The 16,379-nt window shown below is 40.5% G+C and overlaps 1 protein-coding gene across 3 annotated transcripts in view; it reads left to right on the top strand.

Annotated features, from left to right (window-relative positions):
- ccser1 (coiled-coil serine-rich protein 1) overlaps window positions 1-16,379 on the top strand; it is a 397,790-nt gene that overhangs the window by 30,133 nt on the left and 351,278 nt on the right. For all 3 annotated transcript variants that reach the window (XM_061929002.1, XM_061929001.1, XM_061929003.2), the window contains exons 3-4: window positions 5,189-5,615; window positions 15,650-15,834. In XM_061929002.1, the coding sequence (XP_061784986.1) occupies window positions 5,189-5,615; window positions 15,650-15,834 (612 nt within the window). The remainder of the gene's footprint in view (window positions 1-5,188; window positions 5,616-15,649; window positions 15,835-16,379) is intronic.

Below are 16,379 nucleotides of genomic sequence, written 5' to 3'. Positions count from 1 at the left end.
TCCATTGCCAGGGTTAATGTGGTCAACATATATACCGTATTTTTCGGACTATAAGTCGAAGTTTTTTTCATAGTTTGGCCGGGTGTGCGACTTATACTCAGGAGCGACTAATGTGTGAAATTATTAACACATTACCGTAAAATATCAAATAATATTATTTAGCTCATTCACGTAATAGACTAGACGTATAAGATTTCATGGGATTTAGCGATTAGGAGTGACAGATTGTTTGGTAAACGTATAGCATGTTCTATATGTTATAGTTATTTGAATGACTCTTACCATAATATGTTATGTTAACATACTAGGCACGTTCTCAGTTGGTTATTTATGCGTCATATAACGTACACTTATTCAGCCTGTTGTTCACTATTCTTTATTTATTTTAAATTGCCTTTCAAATGTCTATTCTTGGTGTTGGGTTTTATCAAATAAATTTCCCCCAAAAATGCGACTTATACTCCAGTGCGACTTATATATGTTTTTTTCCTTCTTTATTATGCATTTTCATCCGGTGCGACTTATACTCCGGAGCGCCTTATAGTCTGAAAAATACGGTAAAATAAAAACTAAATAAGATAAGGCTCAGAATGGTTTCTTAACAAAACCTTTCTACATATAAAGTGCTTTTTTTGATTGATTGATTGAGACTTTTATTAGTAGATTGCACAGTACAGTACATATTCCGTACAATTGACCACTAAATGGTAACACCCGGATACATTTTTCAACTTGTTTAAGTCGGGGTCCACGTTAATCAACATTAAACTGCCTCAAGTTGTTTCTCAGATTAAATAAAATGACAAAATTACATATAAAAAGTGCAACATTAAACAGTTCCAAGTCAACTCAGCTTCAGATTAACTTTTCTTCCCCCCCCCAGCCTTTAACCCTGGTGACTTTCACTTAATCTTCATGTTTTTTGCCAGAAAAATCTGTTTATCCACATTGTCTGCAGAAAGTGCAGACCTGCTTGCAGTTAAAATGTCTCCAGGTAGTCCCTGGCTAACTTTGCAGTAAGATGATATATGGGCTCATTGTTCTTCCACCATAGAAGTGGGTCAAAATGTAGTTTTTAATGCAATATGGTCTTAAATCTGCTGCTATAAAAACATTTGTTATTGCTTTAGCCCTGCCTGACTCGCCGAGGAGAGGCTGCTTGAATGCGGTGTTTGCACCGCGCTCGTCTTTCTCTTCGTTGAAGCGATGTTCACTTGGGGGTGGTGACGCTTCAAATGGGTTAGCATGTTTGACGTGTTGCCAGAAGCATACCCTACCGCTGCTGAACAATGTCGGCAAACCTCCGTCCTCCATTGTTGTATCGCACCGCGAAGCCGAAGTGTTCCCAAACGGGAGATCTTAACGAGGCAGGAGGGTCTTCCAGCTCTGCCTTTCACATGTTGTCCTAGCCCGGTCGCTGCTAGCATGCTATGTGTTGTGCCTCGGTGTGCATTGTTTACACAACTTGCGGTACGCTACTTAATATGTCCGTGTGCACTGCAAAAACTGAAATCTAAGTAAGATTAAATATCTCAAATAAGGGTGATATTAGGGATGTCCCGATCCAGGTTTTTGCACTTCCGATCTGATACCGATACTGACCGATACTGGCCTATCCGAGCATGTATTAAAGTTTAAAGTTATTTAGCCTACTTAGTTGTCAGAATCATGTTGAAAAGGGTTTTAGTACTCTTTATAACAACTAGCCAGCTGAATTAGGGGAGTTTGAATAATACACAATGGTTGGTAACAAGAAACTGACCTGTTTATTCAAGGATAAACACAAAATAGACAAAATTATACATGACAAACAGAAATGGCATCATTGAACTAGGGCTGGGCGATATGGCCTTTTTTTAATATTGCGATATTTTAAGGCCATATCGCGATACACCATATATATGTGGATATTTTGCCTTAGCCTTGAATGAACACTTGATGCATATAATCACAGCAGTATGATGATTCTATGTGTCTACATTAAAACATTCTTCTTCATACTGCATTAATATATGCTCATTTTAAACTTTCATGCAGAGAAGGAAATCACAACTAAAAAAATCACTATTTCTTTCACACGGTGTTGATCTGGAAATGTTTGCCTCGGCATTTTGATGGTGTGGACGTGTGGCACCAAACGGAGATAAGCGACAGACGTTACAATATTTGAACAATGATGACGAAAACTGTTTTCTCTGTCGTGTCTGTGTGTCGAAAATTGTTATGCGCTTATTTTTTTATTTGATTTTGTGCGTGGCATAGATTTGCCGTGCGCAGAGGACGCTTGAGCAGTGCGCAATTGCACAGGCGCGCACCTTAGCGGCTGCGCTAGCATCACAGCTAACGTTAGCCATGCTGCTACGTCTCCGCTCGGGGAGGGCGTACACGTATGTGACGTATGTAAGAAGGTGCGCTTGCTGTCTGTGAGAGGGAGACACAGGAAAGAGTGAGAAGAGCCTGTCGTGTAATGCCAGCAGCTAAAAGCAACTGCTTGAGAATCCACAGACCTGTGGATGTGTTGAAGGTGTGCTGGAAAATGCGGAACGGAAATTAGGGAGCAGCAGAAAAGTGGAATGTATTACTTAAATCGGTGCGTTGGAAAACACGGACCGGAGTTTTAAAAAAAAAACTGGATCTGGATCGTCATTTTCCCATGCCTTGCCGATACGCATTTTTTGGCAAATATCGGCGGCCGATCCGATCCAAATATCGGATCGGGACATCCCTAGGTGATATATGCTTGTTTTCTGTCTGATAAGATAATTCTTCTCACTAAGCAGATTTTATGTTAGAGTGTTTTACTTGTTTTAAGGGTTTTGGTCCTAAATGATTTCAGTAAGATATTACAGCTTGTTGCTGAGATTTGATGACCTATATTGAGTAAAACATGCTTGAAACTAGAATATCAACTGTTGCAAAGCTGTGTCATCAACACTCACAAGTATAAAACGACTTTTTTAAAGTAATAATTTCTTATTTCAAGCATGGAAAAAAAAAATCATGACTTTGACACAATTTTGTCTCATAATTAAAACAGATGACAGCCAAATGGACTTTGCTGCTTTATTTTCAATGAAACAATAGAAAACACGTACTCATAATGTAGTACTGTTGGCACAGTACAGTAAACTCACAGTTAATATTTAAACATTTAAGATGTGACACATCTAACAATTTTGAACAGAAATAGTTCATGCACATTCTGGTAAATTCTTCAAAATTACAATTAAAACATTTTTTGTATATATGTGCACTAATTGACTGAAAGGGCACGCACTTGACGCGATGATGTCATGTTATCGATGGAAAAATGCATTTTTAGACAATATGATTTGCCTGAGCGGCTAGGAGACCCCGAGAGTAACAAGCAGTTGCCTTGTTGCCTTTCCATTAAGAACAATACATTAGTTTTTAGTATAAGTTTGCTGGTTTCAATAAATGTAATGCCGAGCGCATATCATTATGTCAACAGGCATGTGATTTTTCCGTCTAAAGTCGGAATTCCGTCTTTTTTAATCTCGGGGGAAAAAAAAAAAAATCTCCCGTTTTTCCGGTTTTTTTTCCGACCCTAAATCAAGATTCGAGACGTAGTTTATATTACGCCGTAGTTGATTGGTCGATATGTTCCTTGTGACCAATCAGGACATCTGTTATGAATGATGACGTTAATAACGTCATCATTCAAAATGTTGATTACCGCCATTTTCCATATGTAAACTATGTCGGTTCTCGAGAGAAAGGACGCTTTACGAGTAAAAGAAATTGATAAACATGTCAAAAATAAGTTTCGATGGGACTGGATGGAAAGGGAAATCACTGATACTGTTGGGAAGAAGGAAGTTACGACTTTGTTCGGTGATTTTATTCGGAAAATCGATCGTCCCGGAAAGGTTTTGTGCGCCTGGCGTCATGATAATATTGACTATGGATCATGAGGTTTCAAGGCTTTGGAAGTACATGCGAAACGCCAAAAACATATGAAACAACTTGAAGCAAGGTATGTTCTATTAATTATGTTTTCGTGTCTTTAAACACTAAAATATTTTCTTCAAATGGTGCTGTCTTTGTTAATTTTAGCATGTTAAATTGGTGAAAAACCAGGAGCTTCGGACCTGGCTGGGGGCCTTCGTCCCCCAGACCCCCGGAAATGTTTTCAGTCTTTTTCATTGTGGTCAAATCACATGCCTGTGTCAAGATAATGGCACTTGCATTTACTTAATTTAAGAATATTTTTCAACATATTGAGCAAAAAGGTCACTTTTTTTTTTTCTACCAAGAAAAGTGCACTTGTCGTGAGATCGACAGGTGGATCGGTGCGGCGTCTTCAGTAATGCGGACGCTGTATCGATCCGTTGTGGTGAAGAAGGAGCTGAGCCGGAAGGCAAAGCTCTCAATTTACCGGTCGATCTACGTTCCCATCCTCACCTATGGTCACGAGCTTTGGGTTATGACCGAAAGGACAAGATCACGTGTACAAGCGGCTGAAATGAGTTTCCTCCGCCGGGTGGCGGGGCTCTCCCTTAGAGATAGGGTGAGAAGCTCTGTCATCCGGGAGGAGCTCAAAGTAAAGCCGCTGCTCCTCCACATCGAGAGGAGCCAGATGAGGTGGTTCGGGCATCTGGTCAGGATGCCACCCGAGCGCCTCCCTAGGGAGATGTTTAGGGCACGTCCGACCGGTAGGAGACCACGGGGAAGACCCAGGACACGTTGGGAAGACTATGTCTCCCGGCTGGCCTGGGAATGCCTCGGGATCCCCCGGGAGGAGCTGGACGAAGTGGCTGGGGAGAGGGAAGTCTGGGCTTCCCTGCTTAGGCTGCTGCCCCCGCGACCCGACCTCGAATAAGCGGAAGAAGATGGATGGATGGATGGAAGTGCACTTGTTATTAGTGAGAATATACTTATTTTAAGGTATTTTTGGGTTCATTGAAGTTAGCTAATTTGACTTGTTTTGGAAAGTTTTGACAAGCCGAATTTTCTTGTTCTATTTGCAGATAACTTTGCTTAGTTCAATAAAAATACCCCTCATTTTTGTATTTTTTTTTCTTGCTTTTGAACACTGACTTTTTGCAGTGTGGAAACTCGTTCGGTACACCTCCGAACCGAACCGAAACGGTTCAATACAAATACACGTACCGTTACACCCTTACTAGTTAGACATTCTTTTTAACTTCCGATATCCTCTTTTCAGGTTTTCTTCACACCAGCCGAATCCAGCGTTGAAAAACCCTTACTCCCCGACACGAGCACAGCCAACAACACCGACTACGAGACGGCCATCTCCCTCTCGGAACCGGAGACCGCCGTGCCCTGCGTGCCGCCGCAGGAACAATTGCCGGACGAGAGGAAGGAGAGAGCGGAAGAACGAGAGCAAGCCCGGAATGAGACCTCGGCAGCAGCGGCGACAGGAAAGAAGCCGACGGGGGACAATAAGGCAGGATGTCGTGTCGAGACCACCAGCGAGAGTGAAGCAGGAGCGTTGTCGCGGAGCGAGGCTTGCCACTCCTACCTGGAGCAGGCGGAGAGGAGGACGAGAAACACGCTGTTGGTTCAGGAGAGAGGAAGTTTTTGTGGCTGCCATGAACCCAGGTCGTGTCACCTGAGGAAGCCGCACACAGGTAGGACATTCTGTCCATATGAAAACGCTTTTGCAGGCTCCGAAACGTGTGGCAAAGCAGCCAGGTGGCGCTACAACCTCAAAAAAGAAAGTTTTTTATTTTCCCACAATAACACATTTGTGAATCATACTTATGGAATAAACATTGCGTTCAGATAACATTTGCTAAAACAGTGCTGTCAAGCAATAAAAAAAGAGCGATTATTTATGATCTGTAATTAATTAATCTCTTTTTTAAATCTCATCCAAACTTGAGGTATTTTGATTTAAATGTATTACATTATTATACATAGGGATGTCCGATAATATCGGACTGCCGATATTATTTTGGAAAGAAGTTACCTGAGTCTAACCACTCAGTGGCCTAGTGGTTAGAGTGTCCGTCCTGAGATCGGTAGGTTGGGACAAACCCCGGCCGAGTCATACCAAAGACTATAAAAATGGGACCCATTACCTCCCTGCTTGGCACTCAGCATCAAGGGTTGGAATTGGGGGTTAAATCACCAAGGTGATTCCCGGGCGCGGCCACCGCTGCTGCCCACTGCTCCCCTCGCCTCCCAGGGGGTGATCAAGGGTGATGGGTCAAATGCAGAGAATAATTTCGCCACACCTAGTGTGTGTGTGACAATCATTGGTACTTTAACTTTAACTTTTTAAGAGCTAAAAGGTGCAGTCCACGCATGTGGCCACTAAGGCCTTTAGAGGTTAATGCTGAAAGGTCCATACAGGTTTTGGAGCAACATATGTTGCCATCCAAGCAACGTTATCATGGACGCCCCTGCTTATTTCAGCAAGACAATGCCAAGCCACGTGGTACAACAGCGTGGCTTCATAGTAAAAGTGTGCCTAGACTAGATTAAACTGGCCTGCCTGTAGTCCAGACATGTCTCCCATTGAAAATTCTACATTTCTGTTTTTTATGTTAAGATGTAGTGCTGAGTGTACATCAATGAGAAATAAAATGAACTTGTTTCTTTTTAGCAAATGGCTTCAATGAAACAAAGAGTGAAAAATTTAAAGGGGTCTGAATACTTTCCGTAGCCACCGTATGTATTGTACAGTATGTAGCACTGAAAATGACCTAATTCATAGATATTTTTAGATAAATATCCTCCTGAGAACCGGCATCCTCCGCAGTTGATATTTGTTCTAGGGCTATTTCTTTTATCAGAGTTACACATTCTGGGGGAACATAATACCCCTGTTGTGAGAATCACAAATGTCCACCGCAGAGCATGCTTGCTCCCAGGAGGATATACTATAATTAGGGATGTCCGATAATATCGGACTGCCGATATTATCGGCCGATAAATGCTGTAAAATTTAATATCTGAAATTTTCGGTATTGGTTTCAAAAAGTAAAATGTATGACTTTTTAAAACGCCGCTGTGTACACGGACGTAGAGAGAAGTACAGAGCGCCAATAAACCTTAAAGGCACTTCCTTTGCATGCCGGCCCAATCACATAATATCTACGGCTTTTCACACACACAAGTGAATGCAAGGCATACTTGGTCAACAGCCATACAGGTCACACTGAGGGTGGCCGTATAAACAACTTTAACACTGTTACAAATATGCGCCACACTGTGAACCCACACCAAACAAGAATGACAAACACATTTCGGGAGAACATCCGCACCGTAACACAACAGAACAAATACCCAGAACCCCTTGCATCACTAACTCTTCCGTGACGCTACCATATACACCCCCCCGCTACCCCTCAAAACCCCGCCCCCCTAACCCCGCCCATCTCAACCTCTTCATGCTCTCTCAGGGAGAGCATGTCCCAAATTCCAAGCTGCTGTTTTGGGGCATGTTAAAAAAAATAATGCACTTTGTGATTTCAATAATAAATATGGCAGTGCCATGTTGGCATTTTTTTCCCCATAACTTGACTTGATTTATTTTGGAAAACCTTGTTAAATTGTTTAATGCATCCAGCGGGGCATCACAACAAAATTAGGCATAATAATGTGTAGGGATGTCCGATAATGGCTTTTTTGCCGATATCCGATATTCCGATATTGTCCAACTCCTAATTACCGATACCGATATCAACCAATACCGATATATACAGTCGTGGAATTAACACATTATTATGCCTAATTTTGACAACCAGGTATGGTGAAGATAAGGTCAATCTTCTTGAATAAAAAAGAAAGTAAAACAATATAAAAACAGTTACATAGAAACTAGTAATTAATGAAAATGAGTAAAATGAACTGTTAAAGGTTAGTACTATTAGTGGACCAGCAGCACGCACAATCATGTGTGCTTACGGACTGTATCCCTTGCAGACTGTATTGATATATATTGATATATAATGTAGGAACCAGAATATTAATAACAGAAAGAAACAACCCTTTTGTGTGAATGAGTGTAAATGAGTGTGAATGGGGGAGGGAGGTTCTTTGGGTTGGTGCACTAATTGTAAGTGTATCTTGTGTTTTTTATGTTGATTTAATAAAAAAATAAAAAATAAAATAAAAATATAAAAACCAATACCGATAATAAAAAAAAACAATACAGATAATTTCCGATATTACATTTTAAAGCATTTATCGCCAGATAATATCGGACATCTCTAATAATGTGTTAATTCCACGACTGTATATATCGGTATCGGTTGATATCGGAATCGGTAATTAAGAGTTGGACAATATCGGAATGTCGGATATCGGCAAAAAAGCCATTATCGGACATCTCTAATTATAAATATGGATAAATAAACAGAAAAGTGGCTTTATGAAGTAATTCATTGTTTTTTTAAGATACAAGATGCATTACCATCACCCATTACCTCCCTGCTTGGCACTCAGCATCAAGGGTTGGAATTGGGGGTTAAATCACCAAAATTCCCGAGCACAGCCACCGCTGCTGCTCACTGCTCCCCTCACCTCCCAAGGGCTGGAACAAGGGGATGGGTCAAATGCAGAGGGTCATTTCACCACACCTAGTGTGTGTGTGTGACTATAAGTGGTACTTTACCTTTTGACTTTTTTATTTGTATTGGCCCTGAAAAAGTACAACAAAATGTGTTTACAGTCAAACCCATCCAAGAAACAGAAGTATAAGGACAGAATAGCTGTTACAGCGTAGGCAGCCAACCGCGGCCAAAAAGCAGCACAGCTCCGTGGTCAGCGGTGGATGAGGGGTGTTGTGCGTGTGTGTAGTGTCCATAAGCCAGGTGACGTCTCCTCGTCTGGCTTCACGGCCTTGTGCCTCATTCCGCAGAGTAACGTGGCGATAACAGCTGGTTGTTGTGGAGATGTCCGAGATCTAGTGCCAACAAAGGTGTCCGTAAGGGAAGGAGGGGATGGGATTATAATGGTAATAATATATCATTATATGGATTTAGAGATGTGTAATAATAGTATAAAGTCTGCTTAGTAATTTCTCCATAGCTCGTGTAATACAAACCCCGTTTCAATATGAGTTGGAAAATTGTGTTAGATGTAAATATAAACAATGATTTGCAAATAATCATTAACTTTAGAATTTGATGCCAGCAACACGTGACAAAGAAGTTGGGAAAGGTGGCAAGAAATACTGATGAAGTTGAGGAATGCTCATCAAACACTTATTTGGAACATCCCACAGGTGAACAGGCAAATTGGGAACAGGTGGGTGCCATGATTGGGTATAAAAGTACATTCCGTGAAATGCTCAGTCATTCACAAACAAGGATGGGGCGAGGGTCACCACTTTGTCAACAAATGCGTGAGCAAATTGTTGAACAGTTTAAGAAAAACCTTTCTCAACCAGCTATTGCAAGGAATTTAGGGATTTCACCATCTACGGTCTATAATATCATCAAAAGGTTCAGAGAATCTGGAGAAATCACTGCACGTAAGCAGCTAAGCCCGTGACCTTCGATCCCTCAGGCTGTACTGCATCAACAAGCGACATCGGTGTGTAAAGGATATCACCACATGGGCTCAGGAACACTTCAGAAACCCACTGTCAGTAACTACAGTTGGTCGCTACATCTGTAAGTGCAAGTTAAAACTCTCCTATGCAAGCCGAAAACCGTTTATCAACAACACCCAGAAACGCCGTCGGCTTCGCTGGGCCTGAGCTCATCTAAGATGGACTGATACAAAGTGGAAAAGTGTTCTGTGGTCTGAGGAGTCCACATTTCAAATTGTTTTTGGAAACTGTGGACGTCGTGTCCTCTGGACCAAAGAGGAAAAGAACCATCCGGATTGTTATAGGCGCAAAGTTGAAAAGGCAGCATGTGTGATGGTATGGGGGTGTATTAGTGCCCAAGACATGGGTAACTTACACATCTGTGAAGGCGCCATTAACGCTGAAAGGTACATACAGGTTTTGGAGCAACATGTTGCCATCCAAGCAACGTTACCATGGACGCCCCTGCTTATTTCAGCAAGACAATGCCAAGCCACGTGTTACATCAACGTGGTTTCATAGTAAAAGAAAGACTGTCCTGCCTGTAGTCCAGACCTGTCTCCCATTGAAAATGTGTGGCGCATTATGAAGCCTAAAATACCACAACGGAGACCCCCGGACTGTTGAACAACTTAAGCTGTACATCAAGCAAGAATGGGAAAGAATTCCACCTGAGAAGCTTAAAAAATGTGTCTCCTCAGTTCCCAAACGTTTATGGAGTGTTGTTAAAAGGAAAGGTAATGTAACACAGTGGTGAACATGCCCTTTCCCAACTACTTTGGCACGTGTTGCAGCCATGAAATTTTAAGTTAATTATTATTTGCAAAAAAGTTTGAACATCAAATATGTTGTCTTTGTAGTGCATTCAATTGAACATGGGTTGAAAATGATTTGCAAATCATTGTATTCCGTTTATATTTACATCTAACACAATTTCCCAACTCATATGGAAACGGGGTTTGTAGGTAGTTACGCAAATTTAAAGCATTATCTACTCTACGCTAAAAACAAGACATTATTCAAACGTATATAAACCATAAACGCACTTCTTATATGTCTTTAGGTTTAGTATGAATATTTTCCACTATTTGTTAGAAGTAATTCAATTCCTATTACCTCTATTTAAAGCCGCCAAACACACCAGGCAAGTCTCATGACAGAGTGGGACTTCTTTTTTCGCCGTGGCTACTTATATTTTTGTCACATGGTGGCGCTGTTGTTGCTCTTAGACAAGCACAAGAAGAGGATGAGACTACTTGCATGCATATAGAGCCTGGAATGTTAGAGATGCAAAATTGTATTTATTGTGATTATTGACATAACGCGCAAAATATGACCATAATTAATTCACCGTAATTAACGCGATGATTTGACACCCCTACTAAAACTATCCATCCTTTTACAAACAGCTTATTGATTGATTGATTGAAACTTTAATTAGTAGATTGCACAGTACAGTACATGTTCCGTACAATTGACCACTAAATGGTAACACCCCAATAAGTTTTTCAACTTGTTTAAGTCGGGGTCCACGTAAATCAATTCATGGTACAAATATATACTATCAGCATAATACAGTCATCACATAAGTTAATCATCAGAGTATATACCGTATTTTTCGGACTATAAGTCGCAGTTTTTTTTCATAGTTTGGCCGGGGGTGCGACTTATACTCAGGAGCGACTTATGTGTGAAATTATTAACACATTACCGTAAAATATCAAATAATATTATTTAGCTCATTCACGTAAGAGACGTGACATATAAGATTTCATGGGATTTAGCGATTAGGAGTGACAGATTGTTTGGTAAACGTATAGCATGTTCTATATGTTATAGTTATTTGAATGACTCTTGCCATACTATGTTACGTTAACATACCAGGCACGTTCTCAGTTGGTTATTTATGCCTCATATAACGTACACTTATTCAGCCTGTTGTTCACTATTCTTTATTTATTTTAAATTGCCTTTCAAATGTCTATTCTTGGTGTTGGGTTTTATCAAATAAATTTCCCCAAAAAATGCGACTTAGTCTCCAGTGCGACTTATACATGTTTTTTTCCTTCTTTATTATGCATTTTCGGCCGGTGTGACTTATACTCCGAAAAATACGGTACATTGAATGTATATACATTATCTTGTTCAGGGTTGCATGGAAGCCGGAGCCTATTTAATTTAAGGCAAAGTCAGGATTTGCCAGCGGTCATTGAGTGGAAATTAAGGATAAGTAATTGGCAGTGAGTAAAATGATCAATTGTTATTTTATCAAATATACTTTTTAAGAGAATCCCTCTCTGCATGTTTAACGTTTTTGTTTCCCTGCAAGTAGAATAACCTCAACTTCCCTTAGATAACATCATGCCCTCTGCTGGTTGCAACCAAGTAGTGCACTCTATTTGCCTTAATTGCTTCAAAACGCTATTACTCGATAGTGTGGAATTGATGATTACCAATCAAATAATTTGCCCTATTTTTGATCCCACGCCAGTTGCATTTTAAGTCAGCTATTGGCTCAATAAAGAAATAACTGCATGTTTACTGTGAATATTTTTCCTATGCAATTTCTGCAAAGCATTCCATAAAATATCAAAGGAGCAGCAGCACTTTAAGACCACTAAAGTAAAACTTTTTTTGCCCAACCTGCTAAACTAATTTAATGTTATGCTTAAGGGGGAAATTAATTAATTTATTTGTGAGCCTGTCAAAATTAATGCGATTAATCGAAATAATCCATCATCATTATTAACCTGATTTAATTTTTCAACGCATCTGCAGCGTCGAATCACAAACCTTTAAACATCTCTGGCAACATATTTCAGGCAGTTTGTCCAAATAATGTTATTGTCGCGCATTGGGTACTATAATAGGGCAGTTGCAGCAGAAGCAAACAAGTCTATATTATTTGTTGGCACAAACATATCATGTTGGTCCTCTCCATGGGAAATGTGAGTAAGAAAAAACACATGATGACATAATGTAGGATATACCTTTTCTTTCCACCTGCATCTTAAAGTAGCACATTAATGCGTATTATTGAAAAAAGTAATAATAATAATAAAACAATTTTTTAACATGAACATTGAACATAATGTTTATTATGTTAAACATGTTAAGTGCATATATATATATATATTTACTTCTTTGTGAGTCTGTTTGCTCATGTAAAATGAAACAACATTAATAGACATTTGTGGAGGTCTTGCACCTCTGGGTTCTTTGGACCACCACGGACGGACATGACAGGATCGACGGTTTTGTGATTTAGTTTTATTTTTCAATAAACTTATCATTCTGCTTTTCAGCAATCGCCTCTGGTGACGGTCTCGCTCTTCGGGTTGCTTTTCAGCCATCCGCTCTCGTCTCCGTCTCCGTCTCACTCTTGCTCGTGCTCGTGCTCGAGTTTGCTCTTCACCATCAACTAGGGATGTCCGATAATGACTTTTTTGCCGATATCCGATATTCCGATATTGTCCAACTCTTAATTACCAATACCGATATCAACCGATACCGATATATACAGTCGTGGAATTAACACATTATTATGCCTAATTTGGACAACGAGGTATGGTGAAGATAAGGTCCTTTTTAAAGGGGAACATTATCACCAGACCTATGTAAGCGTCAATATATACCTTGATGTTGCAGAAAAAAAGACCATATATTTTTTTAACCGATTTCCGAACTCTAAATGGGTGAATTTTGGCGAATTAAACGCCTTTCTAGTATTCGCTCTTGCTTCCCGATATGACGTCACAACACAATCCGCCATTTTCTCAAACACCGAGTCAAATCAGCTCTGTTATTTTCCGTTTTTTCGACTGTTTTCCGTACCTTGGAGACATCATGCCTTGTCGGTGTGTTGTCGGAGGGTGTAACAACACGAACAGGGACGGATTCAAGTTGCACCAGTGGCCCAAACATGCGAAATTGGCAAGAAATTGGACGTTTGTTCCGCACACTTTACCGACGAAAGCTATGCTACGACAGAGATGGCAAGAATGTGTGGATATCCTGCGACACTCAAAGCAGATGCATTTCCAACGATAAAGTCAAAGAAATCTGCCGCCAGACCCCCATTGAATCTGCCGGAGTGTGTGAGCAATTCAGGGACAAAGGCCCTCGGTAGCACGGCAAGCAATGGCGGCAGTTTGTTCCCGCAGTCGAGCGAGCTAAACCCCCTGGATGTCTTGGCTCACACCGTCCCTTAGGCCACCGAAGATGATCAAGAGAAGAATATCGACCCTAGCTTCCCTGGCCTGCTGACATCAACTCCAAAACTGGACAGATCAGCTTTCAGGAAAAGAGCGCGGATGAGGGTATGTCTACAGAATATATTAATCGATGAAAATTGGGCTGTCTGCACTCTCAAAGTGCATGTTGTTGCCAAATGTATTTCATATGCTGTAAACCTAGTTCATAGTTGTTAGTTTCCTTTAATGCCAAACAAACACATACCAATCGTTGGTTAGAAGGCGATCGCCGAATTCGTCCTCGCTTTCTCCCGTGTCGCTGGCTGTTGTGTCGTTTTCGTCGGTTTCGCTTGCATACGGTTCAAACCGATATGGTTCAATAGTTTCAGTTTCTTCTTCAATTTTGTTTTCGCTACCTGCCTCCACACTACAACCATCCGTTTCAATACATGCGTAATCTGTTGAATCGCTTAAGCCGCTGAAATCCAAGTCTGAATCCGAGCTAATGTCGCTATAGCTTGCTGTTCTATGCGCCATGTTTGTTTGTGTTGGCATCACTGTGTGACGTCACAGGAAAATGGACGGGTGTATATAACGATGGTTAAAATCAGGCACTTTGAAGCTTTTTTTTAGGGATATTGCGTGATGGGTAAAATTTTGAAAAAAACTTCGAAAAATAAAATAAGCCACTGGGAACTGATTTTTAATGGTTTTAACCCTTCTGAAATTGTGATAGTGTTCCCCTTTAAAAATAATAATAAAATAAAATAAGATAAATCAATTAAAAACATTTTCTTGAATAAAAAAGAACGTAAAAGAATATAAAAACAGTTACATAGAAACTAGTAATTAATGAAAATGAGTAAAATGAACTGTTAAAGGTTAGTACTATTAGTGGACCAGCAGCACGCACAATCATGTGTGCTTACGGACTGTATCCCTTGCAGACTGTATTGATATATATTGATGTATAATGTAGGAACCAGAATATTAATAACAGAAAGAAACAACTATTTTGTTTTTTAAGGTTGGTGCACTAATTGTAAGTGTATCTTGTGTTTTATGTTGATTTAATAAAAACCAAAAACGATACCGATAATAAAAAAAACGATACCGATAATTTACGATATTACATTTTAAAGCATTTATCGGCCGATAATATCGGCCTGCCGATATTATCGGACATCTCTACCATCAACAACTCCCAACTTCTCCAACCTCTTCCTTCCCGGCTGCTGCCCTTTTATAGAGTGACAGGTGATCAAATGGGCCATCTACGCACCTGTCGCCGATCTCGGAGCCGGCCCCGGCACACCCCGCCTCGCTGCAGGTCCGCAGGCCACGCCCCCTCACAACATTAAAAAAGAACGCTATTTCATCGCGATGAATTGGAATTAATCTACAGCAAATTTTTTATTAATCTGAATAGAATATTTAATCATTTGACAGCACTAATTTATAATTCTAGAGTCAGGGGTGAGCAGACAACTTTTCGGGACGTTCCCAGTTTTATGTTGCCTGAGCTGATCCTCATTGTGTACACTTTAAAAACTCCCTACTTTTGATAAAAATTTGCATCAAAATGAAACCGTCTAAAAGGCTTCTTGTCTTTTTTTACTTAAAAGCCTGTTGAGTTTCACAACAAATGCGCAATTACGCCCACTCTTACTAAAAGTGTGCACGCCAACGCGCTTTTTGTAAAACTATTCAGTATGCAAATAATGTGGTGAGAGATGCTTTTGTTTAGCCCCAAAACATGCTGTTTCTTCTTTCTAGTCATTACAGCACTCGTCTGTTTGCCGACCAGATTGTTATGACTCACTATGATGATTTAGTCCAAAACAGAACCCAAGGCAGAAGGTCTCAATAAAGGGAGTTTATTAAACGCTGGATTAGGAAGTCATTTTATGTGTTTTCTCTCCCGCAGCCTCCCTGTGTAGCGGTGTTAGCCCCTACCACGAGGTGATGCGCTTGGAGAGACGACTGCGCTCCTCCTCCGAAGGGGCCGGCGGCCCTCGGGTCCACGGGAACCACAGGGACGGCCCGGGCGTGGAGGGGTGCGGCTTGCTGAAACACAGGAACAACTCGTCGTCGTCCAAACTAGGAAGTCTGGTAGGCGCACGTCGATGTTGTTGGCTTGTGTAACGACGTTTATTGATCCCTCACCAGGGAAATTCCAATCATCTTTTCCACCGCATGTCATCATTAATAAGCGTCACGGGTGAGCTGGAGCCTGTAAGCAGGTTTACACCCTGGACTGATCAAACAACCGTTCACACTCACATTTACACCTATGAACATAATGTCTCTGGTAGGGATGGGCGATATGGCCTAAAATCTATATTGGGATATATATTGCAGCCTCCTGCGATAACGTTATATATATCACAATATATTATTTGGTATCATGTAAATGATAATAGAACCATTTAGGGCTGGGCGATATGGCCTTTTATTATGTCACGATACACGATATATATATCTCCATATTTTGCCTTAGCCTTGAATTAAACACTTGATGCATATAATCACAGCAGTATGATGATTCTATGTGTCTACATTAAAACATTCTTCTTCATACTGCATTAATATATGCTACTTTTAAACTTTCATGCAGAGAGGGAAATCACAACTAAGTCAATTTACCAAAAGTGTAT

This window comes from Nerophis lumbriciformis, linkage group LG33 (genome assembly GCF_033978685.3).
Source record: "Nerophis lumbriciformis linkage group LG33, RoL_Nlum_v2.1, whole genome shotgun sequence".
Classification (NCBI taxonomy): Eukaryota; Metazoa; Chordata; class Actinopteri; order Syngnathiformes; family Syngnathidae; genus Nerophis; species Nerophis lumbriciformis.
This window is presented reverse-complemented; position numbering and strand designations above follow the sequence as displayed.